This window comes from Ruditapes philippinarum, unplaced genomic scaffold, assembly GCF_026571515.1.
Source record: "Ruditapes philippinarum isolate M1 unplaced genomic scaffold, ASM2657151v2 ctg13907_1_1_1_1, whole genome shotgun sequence".
Taxonomy (NCBI): Eukaryota; Metazoa; Mollusca; class Bivalvia; order Venerida; family Veneridae; genus Ruditapes; species Ruditapes philippinarum.
Genome location: NW_026860461.1, coordinates 1 through 22,343, shown reverse-complemented (window position 1 = coordinate 22,343; position 22,343 = coordinate 1). Strand labels below are relative to the sequence as shown.

At 31.9% G+C, this 22,343-nt stretch overlaps 1 protein-coding gene and 1 long non-coding RNA gene across 3 annotated transcripts; one reads left to right on the top strand and one right to left on the bottom strand.

The window, feature by feature from the left end:
* The first annotated feature begins 1,226 nt into the window (after nt 1-1,226).
* Nucleotides 1,227-22,334, top strand: LOC132760154 (uncharacterized). 2 transcript variants are annotated; one of them, XR_009629822.1, is made up of 5 exons: nt 1,227-1,471; nt 3,075-3,182; nt 3,550-3,660; nt 21,730-21,837; nt 22,204-22,334. It is a non-coding gene; the product is annotated as an uncharacterized LOC132760154 (long non-coding RNA). The 2 variants fall into 2 exon arrangements; XR_009629821.1 differs by lacking the exon at nt 1,227-1,471 and having other exon boundaries at nt 2,921-3,182.
* On the bottom strand, nt 5,280-12,834 carry LOC132760153 (uncharacterized). Its single transcript, XM_060752062.1, has 5 exons — nt 11,880-12,834; nt 10,780-10,987; nt 10,527-10,639; nt 9,841-9,941; nt 5,280-6,379 (listed from the first exon to the last, which is right to left on the bottom strand). Exons 1-5 carry the CDS (start codon nt 12,336-12,338, stop codon nt 6,145-6,147), a joined length of 1,116 nt encoding a protein of 371 aa, XP_060608045.1. The 5' UTR covers nt 12,339-12,834; the 3' UTR covers nt 5,280-6,144.
* Nucleotides 22,335-22,343: the final 9 nt, after the last annotated feature.

Genomic DNA, 22,343 nt, shown 5'->3' with positions numbered 1-22,343 from the left:
ACAAAACAATCTTCTTTTAAAAAGCGAATTTCGTAGAAATGGGCATTTCTGTTCAAAGAAATAATTCTTGAAAACAAATTCCTCCGCCCCTCAAACTTTAAATTTGTAAATGGCGGCCATACTTTCTTTCGACTCGAGATTATTTCCTGTGATAAAAGATACAACAGAATGAAACACGATAAAAGTCTTACCTTTAAACATCGATCGAAAAAAATCCCTAAGAATCACATAAACTTTTTTACTGCAGGTTTGTCTTGAATTGTCAATTTCAAAAGTTCACAATAATTTCAATCAAACAAAAGTCAAACGGCAATCAAACACAAGCTACACAAACATGCGTCTTATTTTTTAAAAGAAACAATTTGTTCACTTGTTAAATAATAATCCGGCGAAATAAAGTAAACTTTTACAAGTTCTCAAAGAAAATCGTCAGCCTGTTTGTTATGATTACATGTATAGTATGACGTGAACATCTATGATGTCATTTGCAATATAAACTATGACGTCACTTCATCTAGTTGATGCGCTATCTAATTTATTCGTAATTGAAATCGAAATAATAAATAAATAGATATCGCATCTTGATTCAAGACTTGTAAGGGTATTAGAATACATTGTAGAATTCACATGCTGGTAATATGAGAATATAAGCAATTGAAAAAAGTCCGTGAAAATGGGCGGGGCTTAGTTTTGATATCAGGTTACTGACCTGATATCAAAAATAATTATCAGGCAAGTGTTATCATGCAGTTACCATAGCAGTTGCATGATAAAAATCTATTATTATGCTTATGTATTGTATAAAGCCCGATATTTTCCATGTAATGTAACATTTGCGCAAATTGCAAACATGACCAATGGAAATTCATTTTTATCATGCAACTGCTATGGTAAATTGGTAACTGCCCGATAACACTTGCCTGATAATTATTTTTGATATCAGGTCAGTAACCTGATATCAAAAATAGGCCCCGCCCATTTTAACGGACTTTTTTCAATTGCTTATACATCATCAGCATGTGAATTCTACAATGTAATCTCATACCCTTACAAGTCTTGAATAAATATGCGATTTTATGCATTTATTATTTCGATTTCGATTTCAATTACGAATAAATTAGATAGCGAATACTTTTAGCACCAACTCAATGAAGTGACGTCATAATTTATATTGCAAATGACATCATCGATGTTCACGTCACACTATACATGTAAACATAGATCTAACAAACAGACTTGAGAACTTGTAAATGTTTACTTTATTTCTCTGGATTATTCTTTAATAATTGAATAAATTGTTTCGTTCAAAAAATAAGAGGCATGTTTGTGTAGCTTGTGTTTGATTGTCGATTTTGACTTTTATTTGATTGAAATTATCGTGAACTTTTGAATTTGACAATTCAATGCAGAAAGTGCAGTAAACTGTAAAGTTTAAGTAATTCTTAAGGATTTTTTGGATCGATTCTGAAAGGTAAAAATCTTATCGTGTTACATTATGTTGTATCTTTTATCACAGGAAATAATCTCGAGTCGAAAGAAAAAATGGCCGCCATGTAACAAATTCTAAGTTTCAGGGGCGGAGGAATTTGTTTTCAAGAATTATTTCTTTGAACAAAAATGCCCCTTTCTAAGAAATTCACTATTTAAAAGTACATTATTTTGAAATTTTGACATATTTTATGTGTTACATGATAAATTGAAAAACATGCTAGATCTACTGTCTTTTGATATCAATTTTATCAGGCTCGGCTGATATGGGGGATAATGGGCAGAAAGGGCTCGGCAAGCTTCGCCATTTCTAGCCCATGTCAGCCTCGCCTGATAAAATTGATATCAAAAGACAGTAGCATGTTATTCTCTATATATTGACTACTACAACAACAACTAATAATAATAATAATAATACTATTACTTGCTTTCTAGTGTTTTATTGTAATATATCAAATGATTATATTCTGATAAACCTGTAGTGAAATTTATAAAATAAAATTTTCACTGTAGCCGAACTATATCTGAATGCGGATGAAAAGAAAATCATAACTAAATGGAATAACAGGCAGAAACAAATGCCGTCATGCGTAAATTTTGCTTCTTTAGGAAAAGAAAGTCGACGTCACCATACATCATGTTAAAAATGTAACAAAATAAGAGAAATTTTTAAAATAACAGAACTATATTTCAATATTGATGATGTGACGTCATGATGTGATGACGTCACAAAGGAGAATGCGCGACATTACGCGGCAAAATCAGTAAAAAAATACTAAAAATCAGTTAAAAAGCATAAAATAAAAAGAAAATTTATTTGTTTTTCATATAAGATTGAAATATATTTCATTCGTGAACACCAGCTATTATATTTTCACTCGTGGCTACGCCACTCGTGAAAATATTGCATCTGGTGTTCACTCAGTGAAATTATATTTCAATCTTACATGCAAAACAAACAAATATCCTCTATATAATAATAATTATAATAATACTAATAATAATAGAAATAATAGTAACGCCTATGTTTATATACCAGCCTTTCATGGGAGTACGTTATGCTTTTGCGAAATTGTCAAAAAGATTCAAAATCGAGGGTCGAACTTATAGAACTATATTTAAGAATTTAACGCTGTACGCATATTTTTATGGTGGCTGATATGATACACTTAACGCGTTGCGTTGTCGATAGCAACAACACAACCTATATCGTTGTTGCCTTTTCGTCTTGTCTTGTCGCTGGCAAAACGCACCGAATGGCGTGTTGTCGCACTGTCGTCTTGTCGTTCTGCCACTAGCGAAGCACGTCAAACGGAGCGTTGTCGTGCGGCGCGTTAAAGCAATGTCGTTATATATATATACAAATAGCCAATTTTTCGATTTAAGGCAAGTGACAATGTGACGTTTGGCGTACATCGTTAGCGACAGGACAACAAGACGAAATCCGCAAAGCGCCGTTGGCGCTTTACCGTGCTGTCGCTAGCACGACGCACTAAAGTGTTTTAAATACGCCACCATATATTTTGAATAATTGTTGAACTATACATAAATACATGTATGTTTTTTCTTCTATTTTAACTATGAAGATAGTGAAGTGGAGAACCAGATTAACGAGATTACGTCATATCTGGATGCAAGAAAGGTTTATGGCTCAAGCCAAGAGGAAGAGCATACCCTCCGGACATTTATTGGTGGTATTTATGCCAAGTCCAATATTTTTAGCATTTGTCCAGTTTTTATCAGATTTATTTAAGCTAAGATTTGAAACAATTCCTAGCAAATTGTATTTATTATTTTTGAACCAGTTTGTCGGAACTAACGACAATGTGTGGTATAAGACAGAACTTGGCACCACGACAGCTACAGATTAGTAAAATGTTTATATAATTTTTTTGTACTTTTAAATCTGATGAGTATATGTCTATATTCGAATACTAGTATAGCCCTGGCATACGCCGTTAACACCCTTTAAAACTTTAGTAAGCATCATCAAGCATCGTAGTATACTTTACGATTGGGCAATATATATAATTATAGGACAATATATGTTTTATTTTAAAGGACTTTTAGAGCAGAGTACCAATGAATTACTCCCAAACTCGTCACGTGGTTCCGAACTGCCGTGTAATACTACCACAAATGACCACCGCAAAGACAGCTGCTTTGAAGCAGGTAAATGACATTAATTATTACAATAATGAATAAAAGTTTTAAACATTACCCCGCTTAATTTCTAAAATGGACACGACTGTATTTTTCAATCTAGACAATACCATTTATATTGTTTTCAAAATATGTCCTGAGTGACAATAACAAACAGTGCAGATTATGATCAGTTTGCAAGGTCGTGCTATATTCTCTTTTGTATCATAGTCAAACATAAAACCACGTTCCCTATTGTCACAATATGAAACCCCAATGAACGAACACCTGAATATGATATTTCTATCATTTTTTCTTTCTCTGTCATCACTACAAGTAAAACCCAAACAAAAAATGAGCCATTCAATGGGCATGCTATGGTGTGGGGGTAACTAATACCAGCTAACGCATGGGCATGTATATGTATACGATTTAGCTCTGACGCATTTTCAACAGAAAGGTCCCCAATCTATGATACAATTAAGGTATAAATTCATTTAGAACTATTAAATTGGTAAATGTTTAATAATATCAACACACTAAGAATTGAATCCTGATAAACATTTATAATTTTGACAAAGCGTCTCTGATCTGTGATTTCTCGATTACTTGATAGAATGATTTATATTACTGAGAAGTTAAAATGGTAGTAAAACAACAACAACAAGTGCAGTATGCTTTGTGATCCAAAATTGTTTTTATTTGTTTATGCAAGTATAAGGAGAATGTGTAAAATAAACTGTAAATGTATTTATTTTACTGGTATGCCTATTTTAAGTCTTAATATCAAATGTGCAATGTTGAGAGGGAAGTTTTGAAAGATTTGAAACAAATGCAAAATGCCAAAAACCAAAACCGCCAACATCCCTATAACGACAGGCCAAAGGGTCTTTATGTCTTAAAATTTCGGAGCCATGTCACGTGAATAGTCATTAAATAATTTATAAATTAAACTTATAATTATATATTAATGATATTTATAACCATATTGTTTTTTAACTGTTAATACAAATGAAAAAAAGTTATTGCTCTAACATAATAATGATGAATTATCAAAAATGTGTAAAATTATTTGTTTAAAAAATCAGTTTAAATATTATGTATATTGTAAATCATCAATATTTCCTTGTTGCTAAGATGATAATGTCCAAAAATATACTTAATGATTTAAGTTTACTTACAAGCCAGATTTCAAAAATAAAATAATAGAAACTAAAAAACAGGGATTGTAATGTACACGTAGGGTATGTTAAGAAATGTATTTTAAAAAAAATCAAGTTTTCTTATAACTGTAAGTAAGTGACCAATGCCTTGTTTTTTTGTTTTTTTTTTCTGGGGGGGGGGGGGTAATGATGAATACATGAATGATTGGATGATAAAATGAGATGAAATTTTTTTGGTAAGTATCATCATACTTGACGTTGATAAATCAAAGTCAAGGTGTAGATTTGATACTTGTTTTCGTGGTTTTATGTATTTTTTTGTTCAAGGCAGATGATAGCCATCACGGTCAGGTTGTTCACATAATATTATTATGATGAATTATCAAAAAAGTGTAAATTTAAACTTTAATGTACAAAAAAACAAACAGTTTAGATAGTATGTATAGTGTAAGCCGCAAATATTTCCTTGTTGCTAAAAAGAGAATGTCCAAAAATATACTTAATGATCTAGGTGCGCTTTATGACTAACCAGATGTTAAAAAGAAAAATGAATGAAACTTAGAAAATTTAACAAATTGGTGATTGAAATGTACACATATGGTATGACAAGAAATGCATTTTTAAAAGTTTAGAGTTTTTTTAAACGGTACGACCAATGCCTTGTTTCTTGGGGTTTTTAGATGAATACATGAATGATTGGATGATAAAATGAGATGAGATTTTTTGGTAAGTATCATCATACTTGACGTTGATAAATCAAGGTCAAAATGTAGATTTGATACTCATTTTCGTGGTTTTATGTATTTTTTTTTTGTTCAAGGCAGATCACGGTCAGGTTGTTAAAAAGATTTTAAAACAAAGATGTAATTTCTAATAAAGTAAAGTAAAGTAAATCATTTAGATAAAATAATATATCGAAAATGTATTGTCTCTGAAAATAGTGCTGAAAATATAACAATTGTGTTGAAATTTCACAGAATTTGATAATTTGAAAATTTATCAAGACCACTGGCGAAATGATTTTAACCTTTGTTTTCCAAAAACAGAAATTTGAAAATAAAGAAAGTAAAATCAAACTAAAAAATTGACAATGAATAAATTGGCAATGGACATATGCTACAAACAATATGATTTAAAATTCGTATAGAAGTATCACAAACGTAAAGGCTGAAAACGAATATATAAAAAAATGTCAAAAAAGAAGTTTTACATTAAAAAATGAAAAATGATCTGGTAAAAGGAGATTAAATTGTTTAATTTTGTAGTCTTTTTGGAAAAAAACTGCCTATCACGCGACAATAGCAAAATGTATGGGCCTACTTTTTATAGGGAGTGTTGGCCGGTTTAAAATTTAGTGAGAGCTGCCGACCTTGAGGGCGTTCTTATTGCCCTCGTCGACAGACTCTGAGGAGGAGGAAACAGCCAGTGAGCTTCTTGCTCTGGTTGACATCCGGCTAATGATGGCTCTTTCAGACGACATGCGGCTCCTATTCCTTTCTGCGTCTGCCTGTCTATATCTGATAGTGAGTCGAACTCTTTCCTGAAACCGGTGTTCGGACTCCTCCTTTCTTTGCTTGCATTCAATCCTTGATATATCAAAGAAAAATGTGACAATTGAATGTTGATCAATCCAAATGAGTAATGTAGAGTATATATTTTTGTGTGATGTTATTGATATAGTATATGGTGTGATGTAAATAATATAGTATTTGGCGTGATGTAAATGATATAATATCTGGTGTGATGTAAATGATAAAATATCTGGTGTGATGTAAATGATATAGTATCTTGTGTGATGTAAATGATGAAGTATATGGTGTGATGTAAATGATATAGTATCTGATGTGATGAAAATGAAACATTATCTTGTGTAATGTAAATGAAATAGTATCTTGTGTACTGTAAATGATAAAGTATATGGTGTGATGTAAATGATATAGTATCTGATGTGATGTAAATGAAATAATATCTTGTGTAATGTAAAATGATATAGTATTTAGTGCGATGTAAATGATATAGTAGTATGATGTAATGTAAATGATATAGTATATGGTGTAATGTAAATGATATAATATCTTGTGTAATATAAACGAAATAGTATCTTGTGTAATGTAAATGATAAGGAATATTGTGTGATGTAAATGATATAGTATCTGGTGAGATGTAAATGATATAGTATCTGATGTGATGTAAATGATATATTATCTGGCGTGATGTAAATGATATAGTATATGGTGTGATGTAAAATGATAAGTATCTGGTGTGATGTAAATGATATAGTATCTTGTGTAATATAAACGAAATAGTATCTTGTGTAATGTAAATGATAAGGAATATGGTGTGATGTAAATGATAAAGTATATGGTGTGATGTAAATGATAAAGTATCTGATGTGATGTAAATGATAAAGTATCTGATGTGATGTAAATGATATAGTATCTGATGTGATGTAAATGATATAGTATCTGATGTGATGTAAATGATATATTATCTGGCGTGATGTAAATGATATAGTATATGGTGTAATGTAAATGATATAATATATTGTGTAATATAAACGAAATAGTATCTTGTGTAATGTAAATGGTAAGGAATATTGTGTGATGTAAATGATAAATTATATTGTATGATGTAAATGATAAAGTATCTGATGTGATGTAAATGATATAGTATCTGATGTGATGTAAATGATATAGTATCTGATGTGATGTAAATGATATAGTATCTGATGTGATGTAAATGATATAGTATATGGTGTTATGTAAATGATATAGTATTTGGCGTGATGTAAATGATATAATATCTTGTGTAATATAAACGAAATAGTATCTTGTGTAATGTAAATGATAAGGAATATGGTGTGATGTAAATGATATAGTATCTGCTGTGATGTAAATGATATATTATCTGGCGTGATGTAAATGATATAGTATATGGTGTGATGTAAACGAAATAGTATCTGATGTGATGTAAATGATATAGTAGATCTATCTGGTGTGATGTAAACGAAATAGTATCTGATGTGATGTAAATGATATAGTATCTGGTATGATGTAAGTGATATAGTATGTGGTGTGTTGTAAATGAAATAGTATCTGGTGTGATGTAAATGATATAGTATATGGTGTGTTGTAAATAATATAGTATTTTGTGTAATGTAAATGATATAGTATCTGGTGTTATTTAATTGATAAAGTATATGGTGTGATGTAAATAATATAATATATTTTGTAATGTAAATAAAATAGTATCTTTAGTAATGAAGATGATAAAGTATATGGTGTGATGTAAATGATAGTATATGGTGTGATGTAAATGGTATATTCTAACACGACCCGCAATCTTCCCTATTGAACATAGAAGAACCGAAAGTGTGTGTTATTATGCTATTAAATCACTGTTTGACGTTCTATATTTAGACATGTGACGTAATCATTATACACGTGACGTAACCACTATAAAATCCGACGCGCTGACAATAAGTACGGAAACAAATCAGGCGCAATTTTGCTAATTATCAAGTACGGCAGCATTTATTTGTTGATGTCGTGTTAGAATCGAAATGATATATCCAAATCGGTGATTTTATCGCTGGATAACATCACTGTTTGTCGTTCGGATGCGCATCATTATATCACTCGGGCTACGCCCTTGTGATATAATTCCTCGCATCCGAACTCCAAACAGTGATGCTATTGAGCGATAAAATCACAGCTTGGGATATATTATTTCTTAAATATATGGTGTGATGTAAATGAAATAATATCTTGTGTAATGCAAATGAAAAAGTATCTTGTGTAATTTAAATGATTAAGTATATGGTGTAATGTAAATGTTATAGTTTCTGGTGTAATGTAAATGATATAGTATCTGGTGTGATGTAAATGATATAGTATCTGATGTGATGTAAATGATATAGTATCTGATGTGATGTAAATGATATATTATCTGGCGTGATATAATATAGTATATGGCGTGATGTAAATGAAATAGTATCTGGTGTGATGTAATTGATATAGTATCTGGTGTGATGTAAATGATATAGTATCTGTTGTGATGTAAATGATATAGTATCTGGTGTATGGTAAATTAAATAGTATCTTGTGTGATGTAAATGATATTGTATCTGTTGTGATGTAAATAATATAGTATCTGATGTAATGTAAATGATATAGTATTGGTTGTGTTGTAAATTAAATAGTATCTGGTGTGATGTAAATGATATAGTATCTGATGTAATGTAAATGATATAGTATCTGGTGTATGGTAAATTTAATAGTAATTTGGTGTGTACATGTTATATATCCGTTGTGGTAAATGATATAGTAACTTGTGTGATGTAAGTAATATTGTTTCTATGAAATAGTATCTGGAATAATGAAAATTTTATATATCTGGTAAGATGTAAATGTATATGTCATGTAAATGATATAGTAGATGGTGTTATGTAAATGATACAGTATCTGATGTGATGTTAATGATATATTATCTAGTGTAATATAAATGGTAAGGAAACTGGTGTGATGTAAATGATGCAGTATCTGGTGTAATATAAATTATATTTTATATGGTGTCATGTAAATGATATTGTGTCTTATGCCATGTAAATGATATATTATCTGGTGTGAAGTAAATGATATGTATCTGGTGTGATGTAAATAACATAGAATCTGGTGTAATGTAAATGATAAAGTATCTTGTGTGATGTAAATCATATAGTTACTGTAACTGGTGTAATGTAAATGATATATATCTGTTATACTGTTAATGATATATCTGGTGTGATGTTAATTATAGAATATTTGGTGTGATGTAAATGAGATATTGTCTGGCGTGATTTAATGCTACCCATTATTTGTGTTATATTAATTATACGATATTTATCATATCGAAATCATATAATCATTAAACGTGCGAAATATGACAATTCTTGTCTGAACATCAGGTTTACGAAACATACACATTCCTTTTATCAATGTAAATTATGTAATCAAATATACATGTATATGTTATAAAATGGTTGTTAGACAATATTTAGTGAACTTACTTTTTTCTCTGGTGTTCTCTTGCCAGAACCTTCTTTTTGGAAAGCTCCTCATTTCTTTTGGCTTCGGCCTTTTCTTGTCGAGCCTCACAAGCTAGTCGTATCTGTTAAAATGTAACAAACATTAAAGGCAAACTCAAACTTTCCTTTTGAAAATTCGCAATTTTGTCTAAATTATATTTATCTATACTGTAGTAACAAAATAGTAACAAAGTATACAAGTAGACTATTGGCTATTCCTAACGTTCCATGTAGTGCCGTTGTTTAACAACTTCATCGTATATTCGTCAATACTCGGCATATTTCGTTTTTTCCCGGTACTTATATAGCGTAAATGGGATGGGACTTAATTTATTTGAAACAATGTCTGCTGAAAATACACATTGGATTAAATATAACTTTTTAACGTTGCAGATTAATAATATAATATATTAATTAGTTGAGGTCGAAGGGCAAATTTCAAATGTCTTTAACACTTACTATTCTAATTACGTTTGTTAAATTACTTAACCACGGATCGTTTATAGGGGAAATTTTAACATTTTTATACACTGACTGAATAGCGAATAGCAAATAGTGCAGTTACATAAAATGCCTTATTAATACATATATATATTTTCATTTTGCGTCAAAAATATTTCCAGTATGCATAGAAAGTATGTTGTATTCAAAATGAGATTTATACTTACAGGCCCGTCAGCTTTCTTTATTGGCGGCAATATCGGTTTCATAACGATTGGTTTGCAGTCTACCTCAATAGTAAAAGACTCCCCGCCACGTGCTTTTCTATGCTCATATTGAACTAAAATAGAAATAGTATTGTCAATGAATTATCTTGTTTAATAAAATAAAACCAGCTTTGTCTTCTTCATATATTCATATATTTTCTAACTGTCACAAAATGCGAGCGATGTGTGTCTGTGTACTAAGTATAATTCTTACCTAGCGTTGGTGTGGGGGTGCGGCTAGCTATAGCCTTTCTTTTCTTTTCCCGACGTTTCTCTTTCCTTTTGGCCATCCATGTAGAAATGAAACCAAAACACCCTGGGAGCTTCATCTTCTTTTTCTTCTTCTTCTCAATTCCCTGGTCACATTCGTTTTCCTTTTCTGCGTTTACAACTTTATCTTTTTTATCAAGGTCTTCATTTTCCTTCAATTGAAGAGGAATCCCGAGGGAGATAGTATTACAAATGTGGTGCAGCTTACATCAATTCATTCAAAGGTTTCCAAACATGTACAATTTAAATTCAACGAAACAAATAATGTTCTTCAATGTTTTTTATTATATCGTATCTGGTGTCATGTAAATGATGCAGTATCTGGTGCGATGTAACTGATATATTATTATGTCATGTAAATGCTATAGTAGATGGTGTTATGTAAATGACCGAGTATCTGATGTGATGTTAATGGTATATTATCTAGTGTAATATAAATGGTAAGGAATCTGGTGTGATATAAGCAGTATCTGGTGTAATATAAATGATATACATGAAAAGAATGAAATAAATTCGGAATATCTAAGTACCAATTATAATTGACAAACAAAGCTATTCGGCAATAATCTAAAGCAAGAACGTGAACTGTCAGGTAAACTAACAAAGAACAAATTAGATACACTTAATGTCATTTTGTTCTGTATCTTTACATACATATTGTTAATTTGATATAGGTTTGTGGATTGCACCTGTAAGCTTGGACTTACAATCTTAGCTCAAAAGAGATATAACTCACTTAAACCCCTTTATAGGCCATTTTATTGGGACAGCCAGAATTATTGAATATTTTCCGTGGAGTACAAAAGCATGCATGTTTCATGTGTATAAAAAATAAAATCTATCCCTCATATTTATACCAAACCTTTTACGAGGACGTAGACGTGTAACTAATAGCAAATACATAATAAACATTAGATATAATAAAAGTATAAGTCAAGATATTTGCATACAAAATGTTATCCCTGTGATTAATTTATCATCATTTTAGTTAGTAATAAGTACTGTAGTATTATGCTAAGCACAACGGTGAAACTCGAAGTTTACCTTATTTCCCGCCTCGTTTTTCATGTTAGTACGATCTACCCCTTTATGTGCTGATACATTCATAGACTCTCTATGATTTTCCTCTTTGTCTTCTAAACTCGCACTTATATCAGCAGCCAGTTGTTCTAATTTCTGCTTTGGTGAATTTGTTAGCTTGACTTCCTCCTCTTCTAAATCATCATCGCTTGAATCGGTAAAATCGTCGCTATATTCCGCTGCTGTAGCCCTCTGTAAACTCTGATCCCGTGCATGCGTAAACTGAACCTCTTTAAATGTTCTGCCTGGTACAGAACGACTTCGGGTCTGTCCTGGTCCCTTGTAAGTAAAAACTTGACTCCTTTTATTTGCCAACATAATCTGTTTTTCCACAAGTTTCTTTGTATCTGCCCTCACTGGGGGTAAAGATCCTGTACCATCTGAGGGCTCAACTTTTATAATTCTCACCTTATGTGAGGACATTTCAGCTATTGGCAAATTTCAGCGCCCATCATGGATATCTTTCAGCCCTCATTCTGGTATTGCTAGGAGACGTTGTGAAATGACGTCGTTAAGTGACGTCATCTTATTGTTGCAAAACATTCGTGACACTTTTGACGTTACGATTGACATATAAAAATATACAGAGGGTAGACCCTCTTTTCGGTTTTTTTTTCTATAACCACAAGATTTATTTTCATTGAGTGGCATGAAAATAAATATATCATGAATGGCGGTAGCCACCAATGAAATATGGTACTTTTCATATCACAAGATGAAAATATATTTTGTATTTATAGAATGTAACTTCAATTTTCTGTTTATCATGTACTTATTTCTCTTTTTTGACCATACAGTTCTTAAAACTTCTCATTTAATTTTGTGTATTGGCTGAATTAAGAAGAAAGTCAGGCAAGGTATCAGTGAAAATACGGAAAATATGCTTCACTGCAGTGAAAAATAAATTTTACAGTGATAATACGGGAAATGCGCATTTTATTTCATCAATATTTTTTAATATTTATTCATAAGTATATAATAATAAGAGGATATTTTTTTCTTTTAAGTGAAATATGAAATATATTTAACGAAACATGATTAAATGCCACATATTTTCACGAGCCGGGACGGCGAGTGAAAATATGTGGCATTTTATCATGTTGAGTGAAAATATATACCATATTTCACGAAAAACGAAAAAATAACCTTTTTATTTAATTTCATTATCAAAGAAAAATGGCTACGAACCCTATTGCTTGCTACGCAACTGCAATTTTACAGCGCGCAGCAATATATTATTGCGTCTTGTTTTGCACGCGATATTTGGCGCTACATTATGACGTCACGTAAACAACTGTTTAAACGTCTGTACAGCGTTAACAACTGAATTAAAGCAGGGGCGTAGCTAGCTTTATCCTGTCACTTGTATCAATTTCGGCCCGATAACAAGGTGCCGTATATTTTTACTTATCTACGGCACTTGATCACGTGGTATGCATGTTTGCCGGACTACTTTTCAAGAAAAAAATATAAAAACTGTCGTTAAATCTTCTGTGTGTAGAATAACGAATTTTGGAAACGTTGATAAAACTTTGTTTATTTTATTTCACTCTATAATTTTTCAAGCGAAATAAAAATTATTAAAAGTGAAATAAATGTGAAACTTAACTCGTTTGCGATATTAAAATAGCGTTGTAAAACTGCATTTTCAACCCCTACACGCGGTTTTGATTTACTTGATTTGATTGTTTTGCACGTGCTGTTTGGCGCTACATTGTGACGTCACGTAAACAATACTTTAAACGTCTGTACAGCGTTAACGACTGAATAAAAGATATTGGTGTTCGAATTCATTTTCTTAGTTAGACCATTTTCTTTCATTCTAGACAGTTTTCACAACAAAATTCGACAAAAATTGTTTTTATTTATCACATTTTTACAAACAAAATGGCGCCCTCATTTTGAAAATACACAGGGAGATCATAAGAACGGCGAGTGCATTGTTGTAGAATAATTAGGGCCTTCTTTGTTTATATAGAAACATTTAAGATAGTGTGATTAAAGGAAGTTTGCCAAATAAAATTCTTTAAAAAAACGGTGACAGGATAAATAGAATAATAGATTGGTGCCATGGATGGAGAAAGTTTATCTGGCTCTGCTCCGGAATTTATTGGGTTCGCCTTCGGCTCACCCAATAAATTCCTCCGCCTCGCCAGATAAACTTTCTCCATCCACGGCACCAACCTATTATTCTCTATATACGCACCTACGCACGTGCGTAATATTGATCCAGGAAAACGAAAACTCAAATATACTAAATAAGGTGAGAAAACTAAAGGGTATAGGCGTGGGTGGTGTTGGAGTGTTTTGAGGCATGGTTCCAACATTTATATATTTATTTATTTCTAGCTCTAATTATATCATTGATTCTAATATAAATATAGATCTTCCAAGTATTTAAGTAGATCAAATAAGTTCCAATAATAATATAACGTAAAGAGTATTAATCCATAAAGAACTATATGAAGCATAATACGGTTTTTACGGCGGTAATGCTCGCTCGAAATTCACTTAGCCCGACATACAGAGTTACTGTATGTGGTGAGATTAACGTGGAGACCTGCAACGCCGCTCCATTCTTTGGCTGTAACGCCGACGAGGCCAATGATGCCGCGCCCATCGAGCAAATAGCTAATGTTCTCAGGAACAGATAAACTTTATAGAGTTTCATTGTTCATTTATTGAATGTGTTCGTTTAAACATTTGCATTGGGGGTGCCAGAAAGATAAATCACACGACGTCGCTTGTTATACCTACGTTTTATTCTGTCGAGAAAACGGACAATTATGCCTCAGAAATGAATATATTATTACTTCTTTAAAAAGGAGAAACATGATCGAGATCAAGTTTTAAAGCTGCACACCTCCAAATGAGCAGAAATATTTCGATAAAATCAAACCTGAGAAACGTGTACTAAGATTTAAGGAAAGGTATACAGTAAAGATTCAAAACTCTAGTAAAACTTTACGAACGCAGTAAGGGCTATTTTTGCATATTTTGACCTCTTCATAGTAATTTAAATAGGTTGTATGTGGCAATGATAATGTCTAAATTGCATTATTTTGGTAACTTTACAATATCAAAGCGTTAAATACATTTTCAAATTTTCATGAAAATTAGCATGAATCTGGAGGTGTGCTGCTTTAAAACATTTAAATAATGGTTTCAGAGCTTGTTAAATGCTTCTTACATGAAGAAAGTAGCGCTTAATTTGAAATTATTTGTCATAAAAGTAGCAAAATGTAAACAAAGTAGTATTTTTACTTCCATACAAAATACTAAATCGCTTTAACTGTATTAATCGCCAAAAATGCACAAGAAGAAAAATATGTACCTATATAACAATAAAAACGTTTTTCTTGTTTGTTGTTGTTGTTTTCTTTTTCAGTTATACTTTAGGAGGGCCTAAAGTATAACCTCAAAGGCCCAGTATGCCTCAGAATTCTTCAACTTTTATGTCTCAAAGGCATTATTTTACTTTTATAATTTCTTTCGTCAGTTACTTACTGGCGAATAATACAATCCCACACGACTATATCTGAAAGATATATTCGTGTGTGATCATAATTAAATTTGATTGAACTCTTTGAAAAGAAAATTGTGCTGGCGATATAACTTTTATTTAACTCTATTAATTTATACAAATTTGATTGCGATTTGTTGTTTAATAAAAAAGAAACTTACATTAGTTGGCATTATTTAAAAATTCTTAAACTCTCGTCAAAGGTTTGTAACTTTTTCTTTAATCGTTTTACATCATATTTTTACATCAATGACAACTCATGTGAGATCCTACACTGTAAATAAGGAGAACACCGGACGCGTTCACACTTGTTCAATTTTGGAACATTGCGCGTTCTATTTTGAATACCTGTGTTCAGGAAAGGCGTTCTATGTACCAGTTGAACACTTATAACTTGAACGTCAGTGTTCAATGGTAGTCCTTCTGACTAGACAACATGAGAATATTTGAGTTTTTGAGTACATGGGTAAGTTTTTTGGTCAGTATATTGTCAACTGAGGTTACATTTGCACAATTCAATAAGTAATGATGCTTAAAAAATTAAAACAGTATAAAGTAGAACATAATATGAACAGTGGCGTTCATCACATGTTCTAATTGAGAACGTGTCTAAAAATAGATTTGTGACAATTTATGACGTCATAATTAGCATCCAATTCAAGTACAACAACAACAACGAAACGCAAGCTGAAGCACTAAAATTGAAGAAAAATACGGTAAAAACTTTTTTAAGTAGATTCTAAGACACACTTTATTAGCATCTTTCTTAATCTATAAATTTTATTTTTATTAAATGGATTAATGTACTGTATATGTAGTAGAACTTAGTCGACATGTTGTAGCTCACAGTGGCATAACGTGTCTCCTTATTCTTTTTACAAGGGTCGACCTAGATGATGATCTACATATACATGTAGATCTATTTAAGAATGAAGATTTTTTTTCTGAGCAGTCGGTGGTTATTTAGATGCTAAGATTAATGTTATATTTAAATTCTGTATGTAGATCTTTAAGTGATATATATTTTGTTGCTTTATATTCTAATAGGATAGCGAGTAAGTAGATCTATACTGTTGTGGAACGAGCAGTGCTGAACACCTTGAACTGTTGTACTGTATAGAGGTCTAGATCTAAAAAAAACTGGAGCAAAATATATACAGAAATAAGATGGGGATGTAATTTCAGGACTTCCATACAGATCGTTGAGGTTTGTTTCCTTAAACAATACAATAGGTTCTTATATGGTCTTATATAAGTTCTGTCTTTAACTTATAAGGTTCTGTTGATCCCTTGAAATATCTATGAATACCTATGTGGATAGAACAATCAAATACTTAGCAGGTGTTGGAAATATAGATTATGTACATGTATATAAATTCAATTTATATTTTCCAGGATAATGAAGAAGATGATTTTCCAGCTAAATTAGAGACAAATGAAAACAGCCCAAACAAACTGATGATATTCAGAGGAGAGGACAATTGATGTGGAGAGTGTTTGCTTGTGTTTAAAATTCAGTTACTTGAAATTAACTTTGTTTACGACATAGAACATTGTTTATTGTTTATGTTTTCAAAACTCTCACAAGTTGACATGTACTAAAAAATACCGTAAGGACTTTGTAAAACAGAGTTTATGTTAATGTATTCTGATCATAATTGTTAAAGTCTTTTAGATATTTTTTCTTTATAACTATTTATAAGGCTTGGAGTTAGAAAAAATAAGAAATTTTGAATAACATTAATCATTTTGTTATTGTGAATAACTGAAGAATAATTAAAAAATCTCAATATGATTTCTTCGTTTTATGACTAAGATCAGTTATTTTATCAAGTGTTCAAATGTTAACATAAGTGTTCATCAGTGTTCTAAATTTTAACATACCTAACTTTGAACATGTTCTATGCGTTCAATATCTGTTGCATCGGAATTGAACGCGTCTGGCATTTAAAACTAGAACACCTGAATGTTCATAACATGTTCTATAATGGTATGGTTTGGTGTTAGGATTTTAACGTCAACGTTAAAATTTGAACACTAGATGTTCATAAGGCGTTGATATATGAACAGTTGGAGACAAAAATTGAACACTAGTATTAAGAAATGGAACGCGTCTTGGCGTTCAATATCTGTTGCAAATACGCGTTCAAGATGTGTTCTATTCTTTAACATTTACATTTGCAGTGTATACATGTATATATCATAGTATCTGTAATAATAAAACATTTTTTTATGCGTTTTATTGTAATGGCATTATGTATGTTACCTTTCTTATAAATTAGGGGGGAAAAAAAGAAAGAAAAAAACAACAACAAATTACGAAAATTTCCTGTATATATACATGTATATAAATGAGTATGCTATAGATATCACACTGAGAAATGAAAATTTGCAATATTTTCACAAATGCGAAGGACAATTTTCAGTGTGATATATAGCATTTTAGCCCAAAAAGAGATCAGTTTTCTTGTTGTGTGCCGTATAAGTAAATGTCAGACAGCCATAAACGACTGTTTTCATCATAGCACAAGAAACAGAGATGATACAAGAAGTTCGACTGCTACGCGAACATTGAGCAGACAAAAGTAATTTAAGATAATAATCATCGATACGTAGTAACTGATAATATTTTTAGATTTTAGTTAGTAACGATATTTCAATTGAGAAAAAAAATAAATGAAAGAAACGCATTATTTTCAGTAAATCTATAACACGGTGCGAAATATCACTGTTGCAGGCTCCATCCACTATAGATCGAATCTGTGCTGTAAGATATACCGACAGAGCTTCTTCCCAATGTAAACAAGTCTCTGCATTCCTTCAAGCAATGCCAGTGCTGAACGTTCCTTTATCAGCTTGAAAAGGCTAAAGACTTTCTAGCGCTCAACGATGAGCACTGGTCACCTCTCTGACTTAGGACTTTTGCAGATCCATAGAGACAGGGTGATCTAGGCTGACGTTGTTGTACATAAATATGTGTTTGTCACTTTTTTGTCACTTTTATTTGCTGCTTAGTAAAAGCGTACACGTCTGTTTATTCAATGTATATCCTTATATAACGTTTATCAAGTACCTTGGAATATTATTATACGATCTATCAATTATATCTAAGACGTTCTCTAAATCACTTCACATATTAACACAAGTCATATCATTACATAAAAAGTTATTAATGATAATATTAAATTCCTTCTGACTTCAATTTGTAATTTTATGGACATCAAATGGACATGAACATGCATAATTTTAACATCTCTAAATGGTGAAAATCAATGAGCTTCCGGGGGCTTCGCCCCCCTGGACCCCTACCAGGGCTCTGCCCTGGACCTGCAAGGGGGCCTAAAGCGGCCTCCTTAACCCCCTGCCTGAGAGTGTGTAATATCGATTTCAGCCTAGCTACGCCCCTGTAAAGGTATTTGTGTTCGGATTTATTTTCTTAGTTATAACATTTTCTATCATTCTAGATAGTTTTCAAAGCCAAATTCAACAAAAATTTGTTTTGTTTTATCAGATTTTTCAAACAAAATGGCGAAAGAAGTCCCTTAAAATAAATATGAGCTGCGTCACGTCAAAACCAACATAATGGGTTTGCGACCAGCATGGATCCAGACCAGCCTGCGAATCCGCGCAGTCTGATCAGGATCCATGCTGTTCGCTTACCAACCCTATTACAAGTAGAGAAACTGATAGTGAACAGCATGGATCCTGATCAGACTGACATTATTTTGAAATTTTGACAGATTTTATGTGTTACATGATAAATAGAAAAACATGCTACTGTCTTTTGATATCAATTTTATCAGGCTCGGCTGATATGGGCAGAAAGGGCTCGGCAAGCTTCGCCATTTCTAGCCCATATCAGCCTCGCCTGATAAAATTGATATCAAAAGACAGTAATTTCGGTACCCCATTTGAGGCCTCATAAGTAAGGGTTATTCTATGTTTAGAACATGATGGAATTTCCATGATTTGTGTGACGAGCCGAATATTGATGTGTAAAATTCAAATTTTGGTGAGTGAGCGTAATAAAAAATAATGTTTTAAGTAACTATGATTTTTTGTACGGGAACTGCTCGCATGCCAGTACTTAGCATGTTATTCTCTATATATTGACTACTACAAAACAACAACTAATAATAATAATAATAATACTATTATTTCATGCTTTCTAGTGTTTTATTGTAATATATCAAATGATTATATTCTGATAAACCACTAGTGAAATTTATAAAATATAAATTTTCACTGTAGCCCGAACTATATCTGAATGCGGATGAAAAAGAAAATCATAACTAAATGGAATAACAGGCAGAAACAAATGCCGTCATGCGTAAATTTTGCTTCTTTAGGAAAAGAAAGTCGACGTCACCATACATCATGTTAAAAATGTAACAAAATAAGAGAAATTTAACAGAACTATATTTCAAAATTGATGATGTGACGTCATGATGTGATGACGTCACAAAGGAGAATGCGCGACATTACGCGGCAAAATCAGTAAAAAAAATACTAAAAATCACTTAAAAAGCATGAAATAAAAAGAAAATTTATTTGTTTTTCATATAAGATTGAAATATATTTCATTCGTGAACACCAGCTATTATATTTTCACTCGTGGCTACGCCACTCGTGAAAATATTGCATCTGGTGTTCACTCAGTGAAATTATATTTCAATCTTACATGCAAAACAAACAAATATCCTCTATATAATAATAATTATAATAATAATAATAATAATAATGATAATAGAAATAATAGTAACGCCTATGTTTATATACCAGCCTTTCATGGGAGTACGTTATGCTTTTGCGAAATTGTCAAAAAGATTCAAAATCGAGGGTCGAACTTATAGAACTATATTTAAGAATTTAACGCTGTACGCATATTTTTATGGTGGCTGATATGATACACTTTACGCGTTGCGTTGTCGATAGCAACAACACAACCTATATTGTTGAACATTGCCTTTTCGTCTTGTCTTGTCGCTGGCAAAACGCACCGAATGGCGTGTTGTCGCACTGTCGTCTTGTCGTTCTGCCACTAGCGAAGCACGTCAAACGGAGCGTTGTCGTGCGGCGCGTTAAAGCAATGTCGTTATATATATAGAGAATAACATGCTACTGTCTTTTGATATCAATTTTATCAGGCGAGGCTGATATGGGCTAGAAAGGGCGAGGCTTGCCGAACCCTTTCTGCCCATATCAGCCGAGCCTGATAAAATTGATATCAAAAGACAGTAGCATGTTTTTCTATTTATCATGTAACACTTAAAAACTGTCAAAATAACAAAATAGTCTACTTTTAAACAGCGAATTTCGTAAAAAAGGGGATTTTTGTTCAAAGAAATAATTCTTGACATCAAATTCCTCCGCCCCTGAAACTTTAAATTTGTAAACGGCGGCCATTTTTACTTTCGACTCGGATAAAAGATACAACAGAATGTAGGCCTATCACGATAAAATTCTTACCTTTAATTTAAACATCGATCAAAAAAATCCCTTAGAATCACATAAACTTTACTGCACTTTAATTTTGTCTTGAATTGTCAAATTCAAAAGTTCACGATAATTTCAATCAAACAAAAGTCAAATCGGCAATCAAACACAAGCTACACAAACATGCGTCTTATTTTTTAAACGAAACAATTTGTTCACTTATTAAATAATAATCCGGCAAAATAAAGTAAACATTTACAAGTTCTCAAAGAAAATCATCAACCCTGTTTGTTATGTTTACATGTACTGTATAGTATGACGTAAACATTGATGATGTCATTTGCAATGTAAATTATGACGTCACCCATTTAGTTGGCTGTCTAATTTATTCGTAATTGAAATCGAAATAATCAATAAATAAATATCGCATCTTGATTCAAGACTTGTAAGGGTATGAGATTACATTGTAGAATTCACAAGCTGATGAAAATGAGAATTATAAGCAATTGAAAAAAAATTCCGTTAAAATGGGCGGGGCTTATTTTTGATATCAGGTTACTGACCTGATATCAAAAATAATTATCAGGCAAGTGTTATCGGGCAGTTACCATAGCAGTTGCATGATAAATACAAATAGCCAATTTTTCGATTCAAGGCAAGTGACAATGTGACGTTTGGCGTACATCGTTAGCGACAGGACAACAAGACGAAATCCGCAAAGCGCCGTTGGCGCTTTACCGTGCTGTCGCTAGCACGACGCACTAAAGTGTTTTAAATACGCCACCATATATTTTGAATAATTGTTGAACTATACATAAATACATGTATGTTTTTTCTTCTATTTTAACTATGAAGATAGTGAAGTGGAGAACCAGATTAACGAGATTACGTCATATCTGGATGCAAGTAAGGTTTATGGCTCAAGCCAAGAGGAAGAGCATACCCTCCGGACATTTATTGGTGGTATTTATGCCAAGTCCAACATTTTTAGCATTTGTCCAGTTTTTATCAGATTTATTTAAGCTTAGATTTGAAACAATTCCTAATAAATTATATTTATTATTTTTGAACCAGTTTGTCGGAACTAACGACAATCTGTGATATAAGACAGAACTTGGCACCACGACAGCTACATAATAGTAAAATGTTTATATAATTTTTTTGTACTTTTAAATCTAATGAGTATATGTCTATATTCGAATACTAGTATAGCCCTGGCATACGCCGTTAACACCCTTTAAAACTTTAGTAAGCATCATCAAGCATCGTAGTATACTTAACGATTGGGCAATATATATAATTATAGCACAATATATGTTTTTTTTAAAGGACTTTTAGAGCAGAGTACCAATGAATTACTCCCAAACTCGTCACGTGATTCCGAACTGCCGTGTAATACTACCACAAATGACCACCGCAAAGACAGCTGCTTCGAAGCAGGTAAATGACATTAATTATTACAAAAAAAA